Consider the following 24,697-nt stretch of genomic DNA (forward strand, 5'->3'; position numbering starts at 1 on the left):
ACAATTCTTTGTGCATAGCTCTTGGAATTTGGAAGTGTTTAATCCACTGCTGGTCATTAAAGTGTGTCCTCACAATATACCAGAACAGTTTTGACACTGTATGTGGAGGCTGGCAGCATATGGGAATCGCATTCATTTCAGCCTTCATTATATCAGATATTACACTTATTCTGTGGCGTCTCCAGGAAGCAAGTAATAAATCGAGGTGCAATTGCTCCAATCCTGCTAATAAAACTCTCCCCAAAACAAGGTCATTCAGCTGCTCCAACAAGATAAGGCAGGCCCCTCAAGATAATACGCATGACGTAGTGGATGGAAACGTGCAACGATTAATATTTTCTATAGTCTAATTTTTAGAAATGTGCTTAAAAATGCTAAACATTTAGGTGGAAATTCAGCTATTGTTTTCATATGACCTTCTGTTATGTTGCAGCTTTATGACACCATGTAATTAATACATTATATACAACAGTTAGTTCCGGTTCTTGATTTGAGGAGAGATGTTCCTTGAGTGCTGATGTCTCAGAACAGCAGTACTCAGATGCTTCAGTCTTTGTATCACTCCACTTGCGTTTGCAGCATTCTAAACTAAAGTGTAAGAGCAGCGCAGATGTATAAAAGATATGGCAGTACTAATATAGGGTCATACAGCACTCTTATTCGTGTGAAATTGCTTAAATCTTTTCTAACTGAGGCATATTTATATTATATATATATATATATATATATATATATATATATATATATATATATATATATTTTTTTTTTATTTACTTTTTTTTTTTTTAGCACATTCAAGTGAAAAAACAGGACGAAACAGAAATAGCAGACGGAAACCAGTAGTAGTTTAGTGCTGATGGGCTTATAGAGAAACAAAAGGACATTTTTTACACAAAAAATATAGGTGTATCCCTGAGGTACATATAAGTCTTTAGGACTCTAAGATGGGTAATAAGTTAACTTAATATTGTCCTATGAGTGCAAACAAATTAATGAACATTGTTAATACATTTTATGTATATTACAACATGCACAGATCTTTCCTAAGAACTTCACTCCTATCCTCCTTTGGGTTCTAAACTCACATTCAAATAAACCACCAGATTCCCTTTGTTCTGTTCAAAAGTATAACACTCCATTCAGCCACCACTGGTAATGAGCAGAGACAGTAGGATGTACCTAACACCTGTTTAGACATAGGTGTAGTGTTTTTGCCCCACTGATTCAGTATCATGTTAATTTTACTGAAGTGGTCCCTTGGTTTCAGCTGCACTTTTTGTACCAAAGCAGTCTGTTGACTGGCATTTAATCTATGCTCTTCCAATACCTGTTCATTAATCCACTGTCTCAGTGCTACAAATTTGCTTCTGGTCCTCTTTCTTGTCAATCCATGTCCAGTATACCCTCTGAGAGGGCATCTATGGCTTTGGAGGCAGCTGAGGAAGAGCTTCCTGGTCCAGAGTCCATAAACATGTGAGGGATCTCGCTTCCAAAGTATATCTTACTATTAGTGGCTATTGCCTTAAATTTCATCAGCTGGAGATATTCTGGAGTCAGTTTCAACTGAGAGGAGAAATTAAAATTGAGAACATGTAATAATTCATATAACAAAAAGCACAGGATAATCGGGTGCAATTTAGGAATAGTTACAGTACCTTGTTGGCCTCAGCTGCTTTCTGTGCCGTGTAGAACTCTGCGTCTGCCTTTGCTTTCTGCCTAGCAAGGAAAGCACTATCTATAACATCAGAGAGACATATGGAGAGGGAAGGAGGCAACAGAAAGAGCAAAATAAACACCACAAAAACATTAATATGTTTTCAAGAAGGATTTCAGTACACAGTTCCCAAAACTCACATTTAGAGCTGAGTGATGAAGGACTGTCAATGGCATTTTAAATTGATTGTTCTATTTACATTAACATTTCATATTCATCAGATAATATATTCAACAATCTGTCATTCTAATAAGATGTTTCCTCCTCAACATTTCAAGCATTTGATCTTGTGTTTATACAGTAAGTCAAAATTACACACAACCAGAGTCAAATGTATATTTAATTAATACTTAAGTTTAGCATATTTGTAACACTCCTGCAAGATTTGTCACAATGTTTGCATTAAGTGTTCAAAACCCAGCCAAGATTATACCCATTGATGTTCAATTACCCAGACTGATCACACTGTGATTTCTGCAACATTACGTTGCTGCTGAAATCAGTCTGCACTTAATAGCCATGGGAATCTTAAGAAGTTTAACAATTCCAGTTATTTAACAGTTCCAGTAATTCTTTTGAGGAATACGATCCTTATTCGATTTACTGTCCTCTACAGACTGATTAGATAATTTAAGATTTCTACAGAGCAGATATAAAAAAAACACATTTCATACAATTCTTGTTTGCTGAATTTTTAGAGACATAAATCCAATCCAACAATTGATCGTAACTGGGCTATAAAAATATATATATATATATATATATATCAGCCCAAAATAGCCCAATATCAGTAAAATACTGTGCAAAATCTGGAACAGCATGTTTCTCACACAATCACATGGAGTACCTGCAATTTACATCTTCTTCATGGTCCCATAGGGCTAAAATGAAATCAATCTTTTAAGCATACTAACGGTGTAAAAAAATATTGTATTATTTTGTATCAATTTGTATCATATGATACGAGGCTCACTATACAATACCACATGCATCGTACGATACATAAACACATTATAGTGTAGTGTTTTCAAAAATACCGGTACTCCGGTACCAAGTCAGTACTGAAACAAAAAATGTTTTACGATACCAGAATTTCTGAAGGTACCGGAATACCGAGTACCGTGTCTACCCGGTACCCGTGCAGTGTCAGGAACATTTGAACGCTCACAACAAGCAAAAGATGGCGACAAGCAAAGCTGCTGCGGAGTCTCAACTGAATCTTGTCGAAAAGAAAAGTGGAAAAAGCCAGGTTTGGAAATTCTTTGTATTTGAGGCTGATGAAAAGGGAAACATCATAGATCGGCAAAAACCTATTTGTAAACGGTGCTTTCGCAATGTTCTGACGAAAGGAGGAAACACATCAAACTTAATAAAGCACCTGAAAGACAGACACCCGGATTAATTCAAGCAACCAAAGCAGGTTAGTTTAAAAGCATATTAACATTTGCATTAGGGCTGAAATGATTAGTCGACATTTTTTAAAATGAATGAAAAATGAAAAATTTTCATTGTCGAAAAGTCGTTTGATCTCATTTAATGTAAAATGAAATCATATTATACTCTAATGGCACATGAGAGCAGCACTGCTTCATGCCTGACAGAGGAGAGGAATAATTACACAGATCACAGACCAGATGCTTTAAACTTTCACAGCTTTATTTTATGTAGATCCCAAAGTATTAGGGAATTATAAAAAAAAACAAAAAAGAAAAGTAAATTCTTATTCGTTGTGGAATAAGCGGAGCTGGAGCTCTTTAAAAGGAAATATCCCGGTGTTACAAATGCTGTTATATTTAATGTGTTATAGCTTTAATAAAGTTAAAATAATACAGAAGCAGCTCATGTTAACTATAAACTCAGAAACTGGCATTTCTCTGTGTGGCAAGCGCCTCTTCAATGAGTTGAGCGAATGTCCCGATCTAAGGGGGAGAGATTGAAACTGCACCCTAGATTAGAATGCGATGGCTCGCGACTTATTTAATCATAATATATTTCACTATGCATTTCTTATCGTGAAGAAAAATGGCAATATGCAGCTTTATTAATACGAGAGCACTTTGCACATTAGTTTGGAAATAGTTTTCTATTCATTCTATTGTATGCTTGTTGATTTTGGGTTTTTTTTAGTACTTGGCAAAAACTTAAAGTAAAAGTTGCAAAAGTTGAAGCAAATCTTATATACGTGTTCAAAAATACTTTAAGCATACATTGTACAGTTTTGTTATAATTCAAAAATAATATATTTAAATTAAAGTGTTGCTCAATGGTATATTGTTTAGTAACCTGTTTTTGCTTCGTACCGAAAATGGTATTGAGTAGCGTGAAATTTCAATGGTATTGGTACCGACTACTGAAATTTTGGTACCGTGACAACACTATTATAGTGTAATTAAAACCAAGAAGTGCAACACTGAGAGCATTGAAACAAACTCCCCCACAGTGAGATGGCGCTGAGCACTCACAGGAAAAACAGAGCAACAGATCTACAATACTTAGCATTTGCCGTTGATCTTCTCACCTATGTATTGTACCGTAGCATTACAGCTTGTTGAATTTGCCAAACAACGGTGTCATGTCTCGGTGCTACAATATATCAAACATGTATACATGTATAGACATTAAATATGTGTGCAGATCGGTTATTGCACAAGCCGCAAAATATATTGGATTATGTACATGTATCATAAAACCAGATGTCAGGTTCCCCCTCAAGATTTTTTCACCATTAAATGACATTGAAAGAAGATTTTCCTTGCTACGGTAATGTCAGCTTGTTCACAGGGGGCTTTAAAACTATGTGCGTTGTGGAAAGTACTATACAAATATACAGTAAATGACTTCATATAAAAAATATGTTCTCAAGAAAAACATATCATATTAGTTAATCTCATAACAATCAAACAGAATAAATGCAGTGCTGTTGTTAAGTCTGAGAGAAACATTTGTGGGCGCTGTTTTTTTTATTTATTTATTTAATCTTATTGTAAAATTTGTCCTTTTACTACCAAGTACTGACGGCCAGCCACACTACTTATGACACTATAATGAAAAACAAACGAAAGGAAAGTGCTCTTAAGAATGCCAATATAAACACATGTAAACCTACCTTCAATTTCTGAGATCTTTTTTTCAGTTTCTTTTTCCATAACTTTCTGTCCAAACTTTATTTCAGACACCTGAGCCACCTTCTCTGCCTCTGAAGGCAAGAAGAGAAAAAAAGAGCAACAGACTGTAATTTTTAATTTATTAACTTCATCAGAATCCAATCCACATGACTGAACCAACTCATGAGACTGAATATTAAGAATAACATCTCTGTATACCGATGACAGCCTTTTTCCTCTCTGTTTCTGCCTCCTTCTCTACCACCTTCTGGGTCTGAGCTGCAATAAGTAACTTTGTCCTCTCACTCTCCCTAAGAGAGGCACATGAAGAGAAATAGAGAAAAAATGAAGAGTAAGAGAATGGATACTCTAAATTCAGGTCAAAATATTTGTCAATAAAACACAATATACAATTGATAAGCACTGACAAAGCTACAGGTGCATCCCAAACTAAACACTATTTGCATTATTCAATGTCATTCTGTAGTGCAAGTAGTGTGAGTAGTATGTTAACACTAGCGGAAGGGGCGGAGTTACCTGCGTTGCTGGTCTGACAAAACAATTGTAAAAGTAGAATGTAGCAACTAGTGAAACTTTATGCTAGCACGTGCTAAGTGCAGCGCAATACCTTTACACATAAGCACAAATTCAATGGGTATGGCCAGGAAGTTTTGGTATTTTTGTGCAGGTGTGCGCTAAGTCTAGGTGCAAGTGGGTTTGGTGAAATCGTGCATGCAAGACGCTAATCAGGTCAATGGAGTTTCTTCGCCAGCACCATCTCCATCCTATTATACAGTCCATTCCCTGTCAAGCACCAGCAATATAAACAAAGACAGTACATTAATAAGAAGTTGGTAGTGTAATACAGCTGTATGCAATGAGTTGGGAGAATAAAAATAAGGATTATCATTAACCCTCTGGAGTCGACGGACGTGCCGGCGCGTCCTGCTGAATATTAAATCATTACAGTGGAAACAACATAAAATTCTCCATCATTTTTGGGCATACAGATAATTTTAAGACATCATTAGAGACTATAAAGGGTCTACTTTTATTTGTGTACACTCACAATAACAACAAAACCTTGTGCTTTTGTAAAATAAAGAAAATAAAAAGGGTGAGCTTTCAGCAGTCTCTGTGTTCACGAGCATATTTCAGAAACACGTCAAAAAATGAACTGAAATTCCGCCAATACTTATCACACAAACATGAAACATGTTTAAAGAAAGCTTAATGTCTACTTTTAAATAAAACAATTCAAATTTAAAACAAATATTCTCCTGCAATGTAATCTGTATGAAACAAAGCGATGTACAGTTTTCCTGGCTCAGCTAATGTGCGTCATTCATACGCTAATGTGCTGAGAGGATCAAATCAAATGGTGAACTTAAGGCGACTGTGCCTTAAAAACAAGTTCGTTCATTTTCTGAGTGTTTGAAAGACAGCACGATACACAAGTGAGAAAACTCCTGGATAGTGACGAAGAGTTACAATTTTCCTCAGAAGAAGAGTGGGACTCAGATGAACGTTTGTATTTTAAAGAGAGACTTGATTCAGCCGAGGATAAAATTTTGGATGAGTAAGTCATTTAGTTTTCATTAGTTGACATGCTATTTTATATAAACATGTAGATATTTTACTAGTGGGACTGTTTCCAGACTTGCCAGCCAGGATTCAGAGTATTGACATTTGAAATATGACTCCTAATAAGCAAGTTTTAGTTACATTTAAATGCTAATATAAATATGATATGTAATATGATATAAAAATAATATGAATGTTTAGATTATATTTTAACTAGTGTTTATGCTGTCTCATTATCATCAACAAAGCTTGTGCTTGCAAATATCTGTTCAGGTGTAAATGAGTAAAATGCACTTTATATATGACCATATTAGAAAATCACCATCTTATAATGATTTCTAAAGGATCATGTGACACTGAAGACTGCAGTAATGATGCTGAAAATTCAGCTTTGATCACAAATTGCATTTTACAATATATTCAAATATAAAACTGCTCTTTTACATTTTAAAAATAGTACAAAATATCACTGTTTTTGCTGTATTTTGGATCAAATAAATGCAGCATTGGTGAGCAGAAGAGACTTCTTTTAAATCGTAGCGTAGGTCTAAAATTAAGTAAAGTCTTTAAGTAAAGAAAATGTATAGTCAGATTACTTCTTTTAACTTAAAACTTCATTTTGATCATTAAGTCTCCTCACATTCATTCTCTTTCTGTTACATTCCTCATTGATAGGCCCAGGGGTGGGGTCTTTTGTCTCCTCAGATGTGAATTACAATCCATATTCATAATTCACGCCTCCTTGCATATGACCTTTCTAACACTAAAAGTGTCTTACAAAAGTTAATTTACTATATTGTTTTGTATGAATGAGTGATCAGGAAGGTTTTCACATTATTTTGTAGCAAAAACCCTAGGATACAAGAGCCAGTTCTCAAAGGTCTTGTGGACAAATGTTTAGTATGTGTTATATGGCCTTATTTCAATTACTTAAAAATGTTGTTTTCTCAAAAATACAAACATGTACACATGTACAAACATGTACACACGTGTTGCTCACATATTATTGTTGCCCAGTATTGTAGCACAGAATACAGACTTTAGCCATTAATGTGTTTTTAAGCAACTGAAAGAAGCACAAATGTCAAGGCATGTCAAAACTTCTCCACGGCCCAAAAAACCCTCAGACCCCAGAGGGTTAAGTTGTTCATCCTTGTTAAATGGGACACGTTCCTTTTATACGCATGGAAAATGTGGTCAGGATCAGAATATAATATGAACTTTATTACTACATGCTGGTGAAATCTCCAAACTGCAAACGCTGAAACTAAATTTGGACATAAGTTAAGAGGTGGTATTGAAAAATCTTAGCATAATGACATATTTCTCAGGAAAAAAGCAATTTGTGCTTTGAACCACTTCCTTAACATACAATACACCCATTGTTTGTGCACTTATACCCACAGTAGAGCAAACACTCCCATCCACGACCACTTTCGCAGGCATGAAAATTGCCCTTAGAATTAGTGCTCTCATAAAAATTGGATAAGGCGATGCACACCATCATAGTGATTTGCGTACCCACAAAATTAGAGCCCAGCACCTTATAAGATGAATGGTTTACCATAAACCCACGCTGTGTGAATATGTATGTTGCTAATGCCCTAAAGCTAGAGGCAACTAGGGTTGTCAACTTTCTACCAGCCAAAAACAGGACATTCCAGCTTTAAATACGGAACACTTTTTTTTCCCAGTGGGGCTGCAGCATGAGATGCTGCGAGAAGGTTAAAAAGTTCCACCTAAAGCTTGTTTACATGGAAAACAACAGCGCAGACAGACACAAAAACATGTTAAGTTCGCTTTTTTTAAGCCCCTTTATATGCTTAAAATGAAAACCGCTTTAATACACTGCCTGGCCAAAAAACAAAACAAGCAATCTCCTTAGTTGTTTTCTTCGCTTGATGCAGGCTAATAATTTGTACCTTCTGAAACACAGTAAAAAAAATTCCACGACCACGGAATATGTCTTCAAAAATGGTTGTTTAAGAAATGAGAAGCTACACACTGCATCAGTTTGGGTAAAATAATTGTTGCCAACATATTAATCACTGCAATAATTATCCAATCATAGGCTCTAAAATATCTGCTTATTTAAATCCAAATGGTGATTATTATTATTTTTTGGCCAGGCAGTGTACAATGTCCAGGAAAAAACTAATCTATCAGTCTTCACTTATTATAAACACTACATTTTGTCAAAAGAACGAAGCTGCAATCAATCGAGAAAGACAATGTTTTTCTGTGAAGCATTTTCTTCCCCATAATTAACTTGTTAAAAAAAATTAGAATTTGGGGCATCAGTTTAGACAGTATATTATTATTTAGTATAATAAAAACTTTATTTTATTTAATCACTAAATAAAATATTTCTCTCAGTACAAGTCTTAGTAGTAACCATGCACTAAAATGTATTTTTATGGGAGAGAAAACACTCAACATGAAATTGTGTATTTCTCCTTGGATTACAGTGTCATTCTTTTGGCAGTAAGTAGTGTTTATCACAAGGAAATTAAAATAAATACATAAATAAATAAATCCCCAAAACAATTTTTTTTTAGAAACCTGTACTGTATTGTACTTCAAAAAAGTGCTGCAGTTTTTCTCTCACTCTCATTTAGCAGAATCTCACTTCCAGAACAAGCCCTTAAATATGTAATGTAACGCAATGCCATGAATTACTGGTGTTTTTGAAATTACAATGTTGAAAAACAATTATCATGTACTCGAATGCTATATGTTTGACAAAATTCTCCTGCTTCTGACTGAAAACTGATTTTCACTGATCATTTCCCCAGCCGCTTCTGTCAATTGTAGCATCCGAGTAACGTTTAAAAGCCGATATCTCATACAACTCATGCGAAAGGTGTGTGTTTCAGGTCCATTTTCCTGATTTGTGAAACATTCTCAGCAGTTTGGGTGTGAGACACTAAAATATGGGACAAACGGTGTCCTGTATTCATTTCATACGGAATGCAACTTTGTTCCCTCAAATACAGGACGATTCCGTATTATAAGGGACGGTTGGCAACCCAAGCGGCAACACATCCCATGTGTTTGAATTGTGACTTCTCTTCCATCGGCTGTTAAACGACAAATGTTTCTGTGTAGTAAAAAACTTTAAGTGTTTAATTTGGGACAATACTACACTTTTAATATTTATACACTACATGGCTGAGTGCTTAGTGTATATTTAAAGTGAATAGTGTATAGTGCGTCATTTGTGACAGCAATTCTTACACTAGACCAAGCTGATACAGAATGAGTACAAATACAGAATGAGCAGCTACTGTACATTGTTTCCCATTAAGATATTTAGGGATAGTTCACCCAAAAAAGTACATTTTGTCATTTTTTCCTGATCCTAAACCTGTATGACTTTACTTTTAGTTAATGTTGCTCTTTTTTCCACACAATAAAAGTAAATGGGGACTCAGGCTGCCAGACCCTAAAATTGTGCCAAGTCCAACCACCTTCTTGTGTGTTCCTTGGATGAGGTGGAACATGATGGTGAGTAAATAATGAGAGAATTGAGATTTTTGGGTGAAATATCCCTGTAAAACTGCCATTACTTATATTCAGCTTCAACAGGTCTATTACAAAGAAGGCACATAAACTCACATCAGTTCATAGTTCCTGCGAATACTTTCTGGAATGTTTGGTTTGGTAACACGTACTGCCTGCTTATGAGGTAGAGGAAGAGAGAGAGATAGAGAGAGAGAGAGAGAGAGAGAGAGAGAGAGAGAGAGAAGAAAATGAGAGATGTATTATTATTATTTTTTTTAAAGAAAAAAAAAAAAAATTAAATCTGATTACAACTAGCAATCTTCCCACCAAGACACCTTGTTGCAGGAAGGCAAACAGCAGAATGCATGAAGACACAAAACAAAAACAAGCAGTCTGGCACCAATCTCACAAGATAAATACAGTGAATAAGTAGATAAAAACTTGTTACAGTAAATACTGTAATACTCTCCATCTGACTCATTGGTCCTCACACATCAAGTGGGTTAAAAAATACCCACAAAAGCTTGATCAGGGAATTCAGGCAAAAAGGAAGCTTGTATTTGGTCACTGATGATCTCAGGGACATTTAAATGACTGGATGACTTGTAGCACTGCCAGATGACAAATAACAGTAACAACATAGAAATAGAACACCTACATGCTACCTATGCAGAAAATTGAATATTATTGACAAGAGTAGAAAGGAAGAAGAATAAATTGTCAGACAAATCTCTGCTGAATTTCACCTGAATGATGAGTCCAGGTGCCATATTGGTCAGATCCTCCTGCAGGGTGAGCTTTAGATTCTCATCTATTTGATCTAAAATGTAAAAACAAAACATAAAAGGTCAATTTTATTATATTGATAAAATTCATCAATGTTTCATTACACTGAATCACCATTGAACAACTGCAAATAAAATAGCAGCTAAAGAGCTTATGTCAGTGACAGTGCAAATATAAAGCACCTAAACATCACCGCTAGAGGGCAGATACAGCTACTATCAACTATACCAGGGTTCAGAAACCTTTTTGACATGAAATGCAATTTTTAATTTTAATTGTTAATCAATGTGCCGAGCGACTATACTGACATCATGTGCAGGTTATCTATGGAAGAAATCTAAAGTGATAATTTTTTCATACCATAAAACTCTCAAAAATGACAATTAATTACTGTAAGGAGTTTAATTATAACAAATAATATTTATTTTTATTTATAATATTAATATTAATTAAAAAAGGTTACCTAAACACTCCTAGGAAAAATGTGTGCATATAGACTCATGACCAGGGCCTGAATCACCATAGACATTGAGTTTTTTTAATCACCAATTCATGCATTTTTACATTTGGTTGTCATGACCATTTCTCAAAGGAATAATTCACCCAAAATTATAATTCTCTCTTTACATATATATCATCTCAAACTCACATGACTTTCTTATATACAGAATACACTCACTGAACACTTTATAAGGAACACCTGTACACATACTTATTCATGCGATTATTTAATCAGCCAATCATGTAGAAGCAGTGCAATGCATAAAATCATGCAGATACAGGTCAGGAGATTCAGTTAAGGTTCACATCAACCATCAGAATGGGAAAATTTTTGATCTCAGTTATTTTGACCATGGTATGATTGTTGGTGTCAGGCGGGCTGGTTTGAGTATTTCTGTAACTGCTGATCTCCTGGGATTTGCATGCACAACAGTGTCTAGTTTACTCAGAATGGTACCAAAAACAAAAAACATCCAGTGAGTGCCAGTTCTGTGGACGGAAACACCTTGTTGATGAGAGAGGTCACTGGAGAATGGCCAGACTGGTTTGAGTTGACAGAAAGACTACAGTAACTCAGATAATCACTCTGTACAATTGTAGTGAGCAGAAAAGCATCTCAGAATACACATGTCGAAACTTGAAGCAGATGGTCTACAACAGCAGAAGGCCATGTTGGACACTTTATTAGGACCATAGTATTCCTAATAAAGAGTTCAGTGAGTGTATATTGAAACCAGGGACTAAAAACTGTTCAAAGAACAACAAAACTATATTTTTAGCAGAATGTAATCAAAAAACTGAACAAAGTGATTTTCAATTGTTCTGGAATGAAAACATTATTTTTAAATGCTGAAAACCAGCTATAACCGGTTAATTTTGTTTCCGATAATGTTTTCATGAAACTTAAGCCCAAAAGGTTTATCACAGTATATTTTTGGAACTACACCACTTTATGTTGCCTGAAAAAATTAAATATCTGCTTTGATCCTGAAGGAAACTGCTGCATCACACATTTCTTTGCCTAATTGTCCATTGTGGATGTCGTATTCTGTGAAAGAAGACCTATTCAGCAACTATGTATAATTACTACACATACATGCATGGCTAATTCAGATACAAGGAAAATATTACTAGATGTAAAAAGTACTTTTCTCAGTTGTTTCCAAGTCTTCACTGAATTATTGTTAGATAGGATGCATTAATAAAGATGTGATGCTGCCAGGTTTTGACTCAGAAGCAGATCTTTAAAAATGTACTCAATTGTTTATTAACTGTATGCTTGTTCCGATTTCTATTGTGATAAATTGCTCATTTTTGGATTATTTCGAGACAAGTGGCTTATTTTGGGCTTGATTTTTCCCAACCAGATTGCTTGCTTCTTTTGTGAGATCTGGCACAACTGCAACTGGTATTTCACCCACCCCTTAGCGCAGAGTACTGTCATGTTATTAATCGTAAAAAAAAACTATTTTTTGTTCTAACCAGTTAACATTTGGAAAGGAGGCTGTAGAACTTTTGAACTGGAACAAAAAAAATACAGTTTTTGCTCAGAACGAACCAAAATTAAAAACATTAAGTTTTATTCCCTAATTGTAACAATTATACTATGGATCTTAGTCAGAGATTAATGGAAACAAGGCAGTGAGGGTTAGGATCTTTCCAGAAAAAATGTAGTAGACAAAAAATTAGGTCACATGATGCCATGCAAGGAGCAGACGTGTAAATGGCGAACTCTGCGCACTTTGCTAATTTTTTTTATTATTTTCATGTTATAATCCAGTGAGATTCGATAAACCAAGCTACCTATTTGTTCTTTGAGGTAAACATGGCAAAGCAGTCAAAATCTTCGGGCTCTGGATACATTAAAAGACACTTACGTGCTCAAGCAGAAACCTCTGACAGGCCTGTGGACCAGGGACTCGATTTGAACGGCACGGTGGGCAGAATCCTGCATCAACTGTCCAACATGTCAGTGATGCTGATGAAGGTTGTTGCTGACTTGGATGATCTCACAATAATACGTTGATCGATTAAAACGATGGAAACAAAATTCTCTGAGTTGGTTACAAGAGTGGCAGATGTTGAGAAATAGATTGATTATCTGGAAAGGGAATTATCCTCTAATCCACTAGTGACCATTTTGGAAAAACTGAAAGATCTTAAAAATAGGAGCCAAAGAAATAACATACGGATAGTTGGAATTCCTGAGCATGAAGAAGGCAGAGATATGGTGAAATTCCTAAATGAGCTCTTTCCGAGTCTGCTCGATATAACAGGCCATAAGCTGGAAATCGAGCAAGCTCACAGAGTCCCGGCTCGCAGATCTGCTGAGGGAAACAAGCCCAGATCAATTCCAAATTTCTGAGATCATCCAATAAAAATCTCGGTGAGGAGCAAAGGAAATCTTTCTTGGAAGGATCACAATATTTTCTTGTTCCCGGACTTTGCTAATTCGAGAGAAACGCGATGAATTCAAGGAATGTAAGAAACTCTTAAATCAATGGAAGATCGCTTTAGCACTGTTTTTGCAGTTTGCCAAACTGAGAATAGAGGCTAAGGATGGCCTCAAAGTATTTATGAGTCCCAAGCAAGCAATGGAGTGAGTCATTTGGTGTTCCTCATGTAGCTCCTGAGTGGATTAACGTACTCTTGGCTGTCTGAAGAATCTGGGCGCCATCTTTGTTTCAGTTTGTTCCGCCTAGTGTCTGGAGTTTGTTTTGTGGAATAACACTCCTTCAAGAAACAATTGCATGGTCGGAAGATTGCTTTTACACTGAAGTTCCCGGCCAGATGAAGAATGGACATTACGGTTGGACGCAAAATATCTACAAGGCCACAAAAAGGATTTTATAAAGTTGACTGACTGAATAAGTCATGGTGTATTTTTTTATGTGGCCTCAGAGTGAATTAAACTCGCTCAATACACTATTGACCATCTGGGGAACCGGGATGCATTTTTTGTTTCTTTTTGTGCTGGCTCCGCCTAGAAGCTGGAGTTTGTTTTGTGGAATAACACTGCTTCAAGACAGTTGTGGATGAATCTGTTCATTTTGTGCTTTTGCCTCCTGTTGGATGGAGTTTGTTTTGTAGAGTATTTTTGAGGGTCAATGGAATGATTACGTCATCTGCTGCACTCGTAAACAGCCGGCTCACTGAACACTTGTTTGTCTCTCCGAGGAAACTGAACGCCTTTATATCGGCTGGAATTCATTTGGTGGAGGAACACACCTTTGAGGCAGTTCTGTGAAAGAATCTACACATTCTTTGTGTTTATTCTGCCTGTTGGTTGGGGTTTGTTTTACAAAGCATTTTCTGTACTGTACTTTTGCCTCACTAAATTTGTGCAGAAAATCCAACAGCAAAGTTGTTACGGGGGCTCTCGTGGATGTACATGGACCTTTTGAGTTTAGAGGGATTGACGCCGGTTGGCGCCGTCGTGCACAGGGTTAATGCACACATTTTTCTGTTGGCTTGGTTAGGGGCTCCGCATTCCACGACTCCGCCCACTCCCAGGCCTCCTGACCCAGTCCCTGTCTTATTGCTGACTCCCAGGCCTCCAGACCCAGTCCCTGTCCTCTGGCCGACTCCCAGGCCTCCAGACCCAGTCCCTGCCCTGTGGCCAGCTCCCAGGCCTCCTGAACCTGTCCCTGCCCTGTGGCCGACTCCCAGGCCCCCTGAACCTGCCCCTGTCCTGCGGCCGCCTCCCAGGCCCCCTGAACCTGTCCCTGTCCTGTGGCCGCCTCCCAGGCCTCCTGAACCTGTCCCTGTCCTGTGGCCGCCTCCCAGGCCTCCTGAACCAGTCCCTGTCCTGCGGCCGCCTCCCAGGCCCCGATCATCCTCCTGGGATCATTCTTCTCCATTTCCTCACTGTCATCTGTCTTGGGGCGCCAGGAGTCGCCCATTTAAAGAGGGGTGTATATATACACTCTAGTTTTGTCAGTAGTTGTCAATCCTTGAATTGTATTGTTATGTTTGATGTTACTCCTGCGTTTGTTCCACTCCAGTGATGGTAATTAAAGGATTTAAAGTTCCTACTCCTGCATCTCCTCTTGACTCCTAGGACACCAGTTGTTACAATAGGGAGTTTTGATTCTGATGGTATAAGTTCAAAAGCTTTGATGACAGGTGTCAGACAGTCAGAGGCACTAAATAATTGATATATTTATTACAAATAATACAAATAATTATTCATATTATATGACATAGTAATTTTCAATCACATTTGCTCGCACTCTAGAGACCTGTTTTTACATTGTTACATGATGTTTTTTCACCAAATGAGCTCAACATTGCCAACAGTTTTAGATGTGACATAAAAAAAATCACCTTGAGCGGACCGCGCAATTGCACAGATACTTATCCATAATGCTAAAAAACGGCCGGCAATGCCCTATATGCAATGATGCGCAATTCAAGGCACAGAACCGAACACTATTCTTGCATACAGCGTGACGCAATGAGGGGGCCGTTTTCAAGTTATGCAGTTATATCATATCTAGCATTCCCATTTCAATCGGTAAGCCATTTATTCAGTATGTGTATGATTAATATAATGTACAAAACATGTAATGATATAACATGTTTAATATAAGTGAGTTGTTTTACAAATATAATTGTGTTAAACAGACATATTTTCAAATGACCTTGTGTGAATTTTATGTGAGGGGGTACGTGAAAGGATGTTGAATGTTTGAAGGGGTACGCCACTGTAAAAGTTTGGGAACCACTGTTCTGAAGCTAGATAGGTTTCTTTTACTTGACATATTTAAGTTTAGCCTACATGGTGTTTTTAAGTTCAGCCAAAGATTTAAAGTTAAGTACCATTAAAATGTATGAGTTAGCTTACTTAATATTACAAGTTTAAAAAAATAAAAATCAACATGCATGAGTAGTACAAAATCAAAATCTGACAGTTATGCTTACTTAAATTTGTAATGTATTAACTTAAATTTTTTTATGTAACTGAATACCTCAAAAGTTTTGAGTTCTGCTGTAAGGCTGGCACCAAGTTGTCGTAAAAGTCAAAGACCTCTGCGAGAACCAAGTCATAAAAACTTTCACACATAATAACATCATCCTCACATCAAGTCAACACATCCTACTGAGCAAGGAACATAAAACGCAAATCTCTGCCCCCCCTCTCCTTCGTTCCCCTTCAGCTCAGAATCATCTCAAACTCACCTAAGATCTGTAAATAACTAAATATCATATCTGATGTGTACAAATTATGTAAATAGGAATGTTTGATAGAATTTAAAAGGTCTGCGACTATGGTTTCATCCCCACAATTGATAATGTAATACGGTTTTAGCAATGTAAACAAAATCTGGCCATTGCTTCGGGGTCTGTAAACCTAACCACTCCCAAAATTCCCTTTGTTTATAGTTTGGATGTTTAAGGAAAGCTGGCCCAGAGCTCATGGAATCTGCAGCACAGTTGTTGTGTGTAATGACAAAGAAATCCGGGTCTCTCTGTAGCCAGATTGACCCACACAGAAAGCACTGTGTGTAGTTTTCTCTACCAGGAAGTCTGTAGCCAAATCTCCCATGCTTTGCAATTGCATGTAGTTTTTTAATTGCCCGGTATGTTTCTTTGACTTTTGACTTTTTATTTTTAGGAATGTTTATTTATTCTGGTCATATGTGAATTTGGCTTTGATTGAATTTTGTAACATGTTTTTAATCCTATCTGGCAAATAAATTGTTATTATTTGATTTATTCTGTATTCCTCCAAAATCATTTATATCATTACTGGAGCTTTAATATAGGAGAAACTGCCCTGGATATAGCCGGGCAGGAGAAAGCCATTTAGAAATTTTTAGTTAATAAATTATATAATTACTGGAGCTTTAATATAGGAGGAACCCATTTACAGAATTTCAGTTTCAATTTCATTAGAAACTGATCAAAAGGACAATGAATAGAAGAGGATTTAGAGTAATCAATAACTTAATTTAAAAATGTTATATTAAAAGAATGATCAGAAAGTAATAAGAGCTTTAATCTAAATTAGAGGTCAACTTAAATTGGAGTCAGATTAATATAAAATTGGAGTCAGATAAAATGAGCTGCAGCTGTCTAATTTTTTATTTTCTTTGGAAGGTCAGTGAGAAGTTCATTGCAGTAATCCACAAAGTGATGAATGCATGAACAAGTTGTGGCTGGATACAAAACATCTAATTCTCGCTATATTTTTTAGATGATAGTAGGCTGATTTAGTTATTGATTTAATATGACTACTGATATGGTCTGACTCCAAAATAACATTAAGATTCCTTACTTGATCTTTTGTCTTTGTTACCAAATACAATGACTTGTATTGTTTAACTGAAGGACGTTTTGGCACATCCAACTATTCATTTCATCAATGCACAAGCACAGATTGTCTATAGGGCTGTAGTCATTTAGCGGTAAAATTAGGCTACATAAATCCGGGTGTCATCTGCATAGCTATGGTACGCAATTTTGTTCTTTTTCATAATTTGGCCTAGTGGGAGCATTTACAGGTTGAACAGTAGCAGAGAAAAAAAAAATTTGCCTTGTGGGACTCCACACGTCATGGATGTTCACTCAGATTCATAGTTCCCTACAGTACTGTGCAAAAGTCTTAGGGCACATAGTTTCACAAAAGCATTTGTATTAAGATGGTTATAAAGTCTTAGTTTCACAAAAGCATTTGTCTTAAGATGGTTATATATATCTTCAGCTTTAGTGTGTCAATATATAAAAACATAAAACAAATATACATTTTAAACTCCTGAACATTCCTTTTTCAAAAAGAATAGAATAGAATAACAGGGAGCTTTGCAACAGATAGCATGACCCTCACAAAGCCCCCCACTGAACAGAGTCAGTCTGGGATTACATGAAGAGACCGGAAGTAGTTGAGGCCACCTAAATAGAGTCAAGAACTGTTCCAAATTCTCCAAGAAGCTTGGAACATCCTATCTGCCAACAACCCAGAAAAACTGTGTCCAGATGACCTACGAGAATTGGTGCTGTTTTGAAGGCAAAGGTGGTCACACCAAATATTGATGTAGCTTTTTTAAATTTACTGGACTTTGAATGATGTTAACTGATAAATGAAAACTTTTTATGGCATTATGTTTGAAGACATCCTCAATATGCAACATTTTTAACAAGTGCCAAAACCTTTGATTAATACTGTATGTTCACATAGCACCCCTCCCAGGTTAGATATAACCTGAACCAGCTGAGGACAAGCATTATTGTTTTTAAAGCAGGAAAATCCTAACAAGCTTACGATGATAAGGTCATCCAATTTGGCATCAATATGTGCATGGCTGGGTCAAAACTTACCAAACAGGCCTATGTAGACCTCCTGAAGTGTGTGCACACTACAGAACTGATTCAGCTCATGGTGAACTTTGTTGAAAATCAGGGCTTTGTCATAGTCAGCAGTGAAGTTTCTTACAATGCCATACACTGAGAAGATGATAGTAAAAGAGGAAAGGTAACTGATGAGATGAACATAGCAGATAAAAATAATAACATTTATAGATCTAAACTGGAAAACTCTAATTAAGAACAAAGGCATTTTACCTGCTGTAGGAATAAGGAAGTTCACCACCTCAATGCGATCAAAGTAGATCATTACACCTCCACTGCAAGCCAAAAAAAGAACCATGAATGAGTGACAACTGAAATGAATGAGTGACAACTAAATATGTAAACCTCATGTGGGGTTGCTTTCCAAATAGTCGTGGAGATTTTGATTTATCATTCATTTTGATTTCGGTCACTGATTCGTTCAGTGACCATTTCAGGAGATTGTATTTTTATACCAGTAGGTGGTGACAAACAAGCATCTTTTACTGTATGTTATAAGTCATTCAATCATTGACTCAATTGATTCCTTGCTAAACACAGAGTTGTTCAACACAGAACGAGAAGGATTCATTCACTTCAAAGAAAATGTGAAAAACGCTGATTCATTTATGAACAAAACACCACTAGTTCAAAACCAGAGTATGAGTGCAGTGCAGAGAGCAGTATTGTGTTTGAAGATTTGGCTTCTTTTGGAAATATATTCGCTGGCAGAGAAGAAATGCATGATCTAATTGGCCAATTTTTGTCTGAAATGTAATTTATTTAATATTTTCAACTTGTTTGTTGAACTGTTATGTTGAAGCAATTTCACACTCGCAATCATGCTGTTGTTCCATATTTCAGCACTTGTTGGCATTAATATCACTGTTGGAGCACATGCACGAAGTACCAGGCCATGGCCTCAACTTCAACCATTTTTTAATCACTAGCCTATAAATAATTTGTGATGTTTAGATTCTATATTGGTCATCTTCTCGCTATACAAACTCATAGACCAGAGTTCACCAAACTTGAATTTTGCTATGCAGCATAAGTGTTTGCATGCGTATGAAAGAAAATGTAAGGAACACAAAGTTTAGTGTCACAACACCTTCAGCATTTAGAAGATCTGATGCATGAAAAATCAACCTTACCTTGTGCCACATGGTACATTCTTTACTTCATCTGTTTGTAGGGTTGTCTGCAAGAAAAGAGAAAAAGTATACTGAAAGAAACAGAAAACTTTAAGTTTAGCTATACTGCTCTCTGTAAGTCTGTCTTTTACCTGTACAGACTTGAATGTCGTAATAAACGGCAGCATCAGATGAAATCCAGGACCGCTGGTTGCAGTTAGCAAAGCTCCACCCCTGATAGAAGAGAAGCATTCTCAGCATCGCTTGGTTAAGAATTGTTCACAACAAATTTGCAAGAAGAACTTCCAACTAAAGGTCTAGTCACAGTGAGACCAAAATGAATGAAGCGTAAACATATTTCAAACATATTTATACTAGTTACCTGCCCGAACCTTTCAGCGTTGAGTTGTCAATGCAAGGGATAAATATATTGACCGCTGTTAAAGCATTTATTTACCTAATTTATATTACCTATTTTTTTTGTATGTTATGCATTTTGAGGAATATAGAATCTGTGTTTTTTATGTGAGTGAGATAAGAGCGCTGCTGCATAAATATACGTCTTGTGTCTTTATATTTGCACATGTCTTTTGCTACAAGTATATTCCAAATGTACTTCTCACCCAATTTTTCTTTTTATAATGCCTGGATAATATAACACAAGGTATATGGATATAAATACACCTGGAATAAATTACAATAAGAATAACAGGTATAATAGAAAATATGTTGCACAGTATTCAAAAGATAATACTGGCTCACGGCCTGTTCTCTATTTAATTATTGCATATTAGTATTGAATTCAGGGTCTCTATCAAATAGATGTATGTGCTATTAGGGATATATCACAATTCATTATATCACTATATCAGATTTACAAGCTTTTCCATGCGTATAAAAGCAGCTTATCACAGTCAAAGCAGTTAATACACAAAATAATGGAAGTCAATTTTTGTATTGTTCCAATTCATTATACAGTCCATTTACTCTACCAACTTCTTATGAATGTGCCGTCTTTGTTAATAATAATGATTAATTATATGTTCAAAATAAAATAAGAACCTCTAAATTAAATTGCACTTGACCCAGTCCATTAGCGCCTTGTGCACACTTCTCCAAACCCATTTGTACCTAGACTAAGCGCATGCTTGCACAGAAATACTGAAACTTCATGGCCATACCCATTGAATTTGTGCCTATGACATATTGCTAAGCATATGGGATCAATTCCATGCCACATATATTTGCAAAAATATAAAGTATTGCAAAATAAAATAAAGTTTTGCAAAAGAAAAAAGTATTGAGCAAAAACAATTTTTTAAAAAAACAAAAATTAAGTATCACAAACATAAAATAAAGTATCGAGAGAAAAAAATAAAGTTTTGCAAACAAAAATAAAGAATTGCAAAACATAAATACAGGTGAAACTCGAAAAATTAGAATATCGTGCAAAAGTTCATTAATTTCAGTAATTCAACTTAAAAGGTGAAACTAATACATTATATAGACTCATTACAAGCAAAGTAAGATATTTCAAGCCTTTATTTGATATAATTTTGATGATTATGGCTTACAGCTTATGAAAACCCCAAATTCAGAATCTCAGAAAATTTGAATATTACATGAATTCAATAAAAAAAAAAGGATTTTAAATACAGAAATGTCGGCCCTCTGAAAAGTATAATCATGCATATGTACTCGGTACTTGGTTTGGGCCCCTTTTGCATTAATTACTGCCTCAATGCGGCGTGGCATGGATGCTATCAGCCTGTGGCAATGCTGAGGTGTTATGGAAGACCAAGATGCTTCAATAGCGGCCTTCAGCTCTTCTGCATTGTTTGGTCTCATGTCTCTCATCTTTCTCTTAGCAATGCCCCATAGATTCTCTATGGGGTTCAGGTCAGGCGAGTTTGCTGGCCAATCAAGCACAGTAATACCATGGTCATTGAACCAGGTTTTGGTACTTTTGGCAGTGTGGGCAGGTGCAAAGTCCTGCTGGAAAATGAAGTCAGCATCTCCATAAAGCTTGTCTGCTGAAGGAAGCATGAAGTGCTCTAAAATGTCCCGGTAGGCGGCTGCGTTGACTCTGGACTTAATAAAGCACAGTGGACCAACACCAGCCGATGACATGGCTCCCCAAACCAACACAGACTGTGGAAACTTCACACTGGACTTCAAGCATCTTGGATTGTGTGCCTCTCCATTCTTCCTCCAGACTCTGGGACCTTGGTTTCCAAATGAGATGCAAAATTTGCTCTCATCAGAAAAGAGGACTTTGGACCACTGAGCAACAGACCAGTTCTTTTTTTCTTTAGCCCAGGTAAGATGTTTGACATTTGAAGCCCATGTCCAGGACCCGTCTGTGTGTGGTGGCTCTTGATGCAGTAACTCCAGCCTCAGTCCACTCCTTGTGAAGCTCCCCACACATTTGAATGGCCTTTTCCTGACAATCCTCTCCAGGCTACGGTCATCCCTGCTGCTTGTGCACCTTTTTCTTCCACACCTTTCCCTTCCACTTAACTTTCTATTAATGTGCTTTGATACAGCACTTTGAGAACATCCAACTTCTTTTGCAATTACCTTTTGAGGCTTTCCCTCCTTGTGGAGGGTGTCAATTATGGTTTTCTGCACAACTGTCAGGTCAGCAGTCTTCCCCATGATTGTGAATTCAACTGAACCAGACTGAGAGACCATTTAAAGGCTCAGGAACCCTTTGCAGGTGTTTAGCTGATTAGAGTGTGACACTTTGAGCCTACAATACTGAACCTTTTCACAATATTCTAATTTTCTGAGATTCTGAATTTGGGGTTTTCATAAGCTGTAAGACATAATCATCAAAATTATATCAAATAAAGGCTTGAAATATCTTACTTTGCTTGTAATGAGTCTATATAATATGTTAGTTTCACCTTTTAAGTTGAATTACTGAAATTAATGAACTTTTGCACGACATTCTAATTTTTCGAGTTTCACCTGTAAAATATAGCAAAAACCAAGATATAATTAACTGCAAAAATCAATGACTGTTGTAAAAGAAACTAAAGAACTTTTATCCTTTTTTATCCCTGCAACAGATTTTTAGGCAGCAATGATTTTGCCACACATCTTTTTCTTTGCAATGCCTACTAATTATTTTGCAATGCTCCTTTTAATCTGCATTACCATCACGCGTGAGCTCGTGATACCGTTTTGCCTTTGCGCTTCACTTTTCTGTGCGTTTCACTTTATGGCACTGTTTTGACGTGGTGGTGGAGTCAGGGGATTGGGGCGTGTACAACGGGCTCAGTGATGCCTCTCTGGAAGTTACGTCATTAGCTTGAGACACGGATCAAACATCATGGCTGAGCACAGGCATGCAGGTGGATCTCAGGTATATAAAGTTGATTGTTTCCTTTTATTTAATTAGCATTAAATGTGCTTTAACAGCGTTTGCTTCAGATAAAAAAAGTTAGAGATCAGTTAAAGCGATGAATTTATTAGCCATACTCGCTAACATAGCCAGCATCTGCAGTTTTTTCTCTAAAGAGATTAAAAGGAGCATTGCAAAATAATTAGTAGCATTGCAAAGAAATGATGTGTGGCAAAATCATTGCTGCATAAAAGTTCTTTAGTTTCTTTTACAACAGTCATTGATTTTTGCAATTAATTATATCTTGGTTTTTGCTATATTTTATTTATATTTTGCAATTCTTTATTTTTGTTTGCAAAACTTTCTTTTTTTCTCTCGATACCTTATTTTACGTTTGTGATACTTAATTTTTGTTTAAACATTTTTTTTGTTTGTTTGCTCAATACTTTTTTCTTTTGCAAAACTTGATTTTGCAATACTTTATATTTTTGCAAATATATGTGGCATGGAATTGATTCCATATAAGCACTCTTAAAATAGGGCCCTGTATCTCATTGGTCAGTGAGTTTTCATCGCAGACAATTTTGTCAGTGTGAATAGCGCCATATTAATCCATTGTTCCAATTCAAAAGCACATTCGGAACGAACATTCGCTCTAAAAAAGACAGAATTGTGAATAGGCCTTTATGCTTCTGTGAGGAGTTTATTGGAAAATATTGAGCAACTGACCTGTAGTAAACACCCACATGTCCTTCTTCAATCTTATGAAGAGCAGAAAACATGACAGCCCCTCCTATGGCGAGGATCACAGAGGCAACTGCTCCCAAAGTCATCCTGAACAATAAAGAAATATAGTAACCAAAGAACCGAATTTACATAGTTTATAGTGCATCATAGGAAGGCAAGAGTGCAGTTCTATCTCGTGACAGATTGGGAGAGCATGTGGAACTCAGTGACATTGCCGCGGCTTTGCTTTTAAGAGGATTGAGCAAACATGCAAGCATTAGGACCATGCAACTGTCCGTTTTATTTAACATGACTGTATATTTTTGATAACCGAAAACTTATTTAATTTAACAAGCACTAGAGGGTGCAAAACTTCTGTCGAAAGGGTTTAAGATATGGCAATAACAGGCAGGATATCTGAATTGAGCTACAATTGTTATAAGTGCATAACCTAGTGTAGATAAGCTAAATTGGCTTATATGTGCCGGCTAATGGCAATGGATTTTCTATTCTTGTTTTACAAAGTGATCGCTACAGTTTTACAAACCGTTTCATGTTACGCCCTGAATTTTTAACTGAACAAGAATCACTTAATATAGTCGCAGGACATCTGCGAGACGACCAGCTACTATCTAACCAGTAGAAAACATGACTAGCTAGCTTTAAAAGATGTACATACAAACAATATAAATGAGAAGAATTACTTTGGGAGTGAATGTGAACCAAATGAGATGTTACCTGGATAAGTATGTACTGTAACTCCTTCGTGATGGCCAGTGGAGACACCTGCGAAGGAAAAATACAGTGACGATTTTTTTTTTTTGTTTCGTTTTTTTTCTTGGCGTCTGACGTCATTACAGTTTGGGTCAACCCACTTTTCAGTGTGGTTCGAGCATCTCACCACTAGATGAGGACAAATACATGCTTAAAAGCGCAGGATTGCGGATGGCTGAGTAAAGTGAATATT

At 36.4% G+C, this 24,697-nt stretch overlaps 1 protein-coding gene across 1 annotated transcript; it reads right to left on the reverse strand.

Annotated features, from left to right (window-relative positions):
* Positions 1–793: 793 nt before the first annotated feature.
* On the reverse strand, positions 794–24,539 carry erlin2 (ER lipid raft associated 2). The gene is made up of 12 exons (XM_052095283.1): positions 24,469–24,539; positions 23,734–23,838; positions 19,808–19,889; positions 19,677–19,723; positions 18,757–18,818; positions 18,514–18,639; positions 10,653–10,726; positions 10,021–10,079; positions 5,038–5,129; positions 4,821–4,910; positions 1,656–1,735; positions 794–1,563 (listed from the first exon to the last, which is right to left on the reverse strand). Exons 2-12 carry the CDS (start codon positions 23,835–23,837, stop codon positions 1,384–1,386), a joined length of 996 nt encoding a protein of 331 aa, XP_051951243.1. The 5' UTR covers position 23,838; positions 24,469–24,539; the 3' UTR covers positions 794–1,383.
* Positions 24,540–24,697: the final 158 nt, after the last annotated feature.

This window comes from Xyrauchen texanus, chromosome 3, assembly GCF_025860055.1.
Source record: "Xyrauchen texanus isolate HMW12.3.18 chromosome 3, RBS_HiC_50CHRs, whole genome shotgun sequence".
In the NCBI taxonomy this organism is placed as follows: Eukaryota; Metazoa; Chordata; class Actinopteri; order Cypriniformes; family Catostomidae; genus Xyrauchen; species Xyrauchen texanus.

Bases quoted from the DNA above. Each gene is read 5' to 3' on its own strand.
- erlin2 (XM_052095283.1), bottom strand. From the start codon at position 23,837: ATGACTTTGGGAGCAGTTGCCTCTGTGATCCTCGCCATAGGAGGGGCT. The intron at 5,130-10,020 runs GTGAGTTTATGT...TGCCTCTCTTAG, and splicing joins CGCAGGAACTATGAACTGAT to GGAGAGTGAGAGGACAAAGT. The intron at 1,736-4,820 runs GTAGGTTTACAT...CTGATGTTATAG, and splicing joins AAAGATCTCAGAAATTGAAG to ATAGTGCTTTCCTTGCTAGG.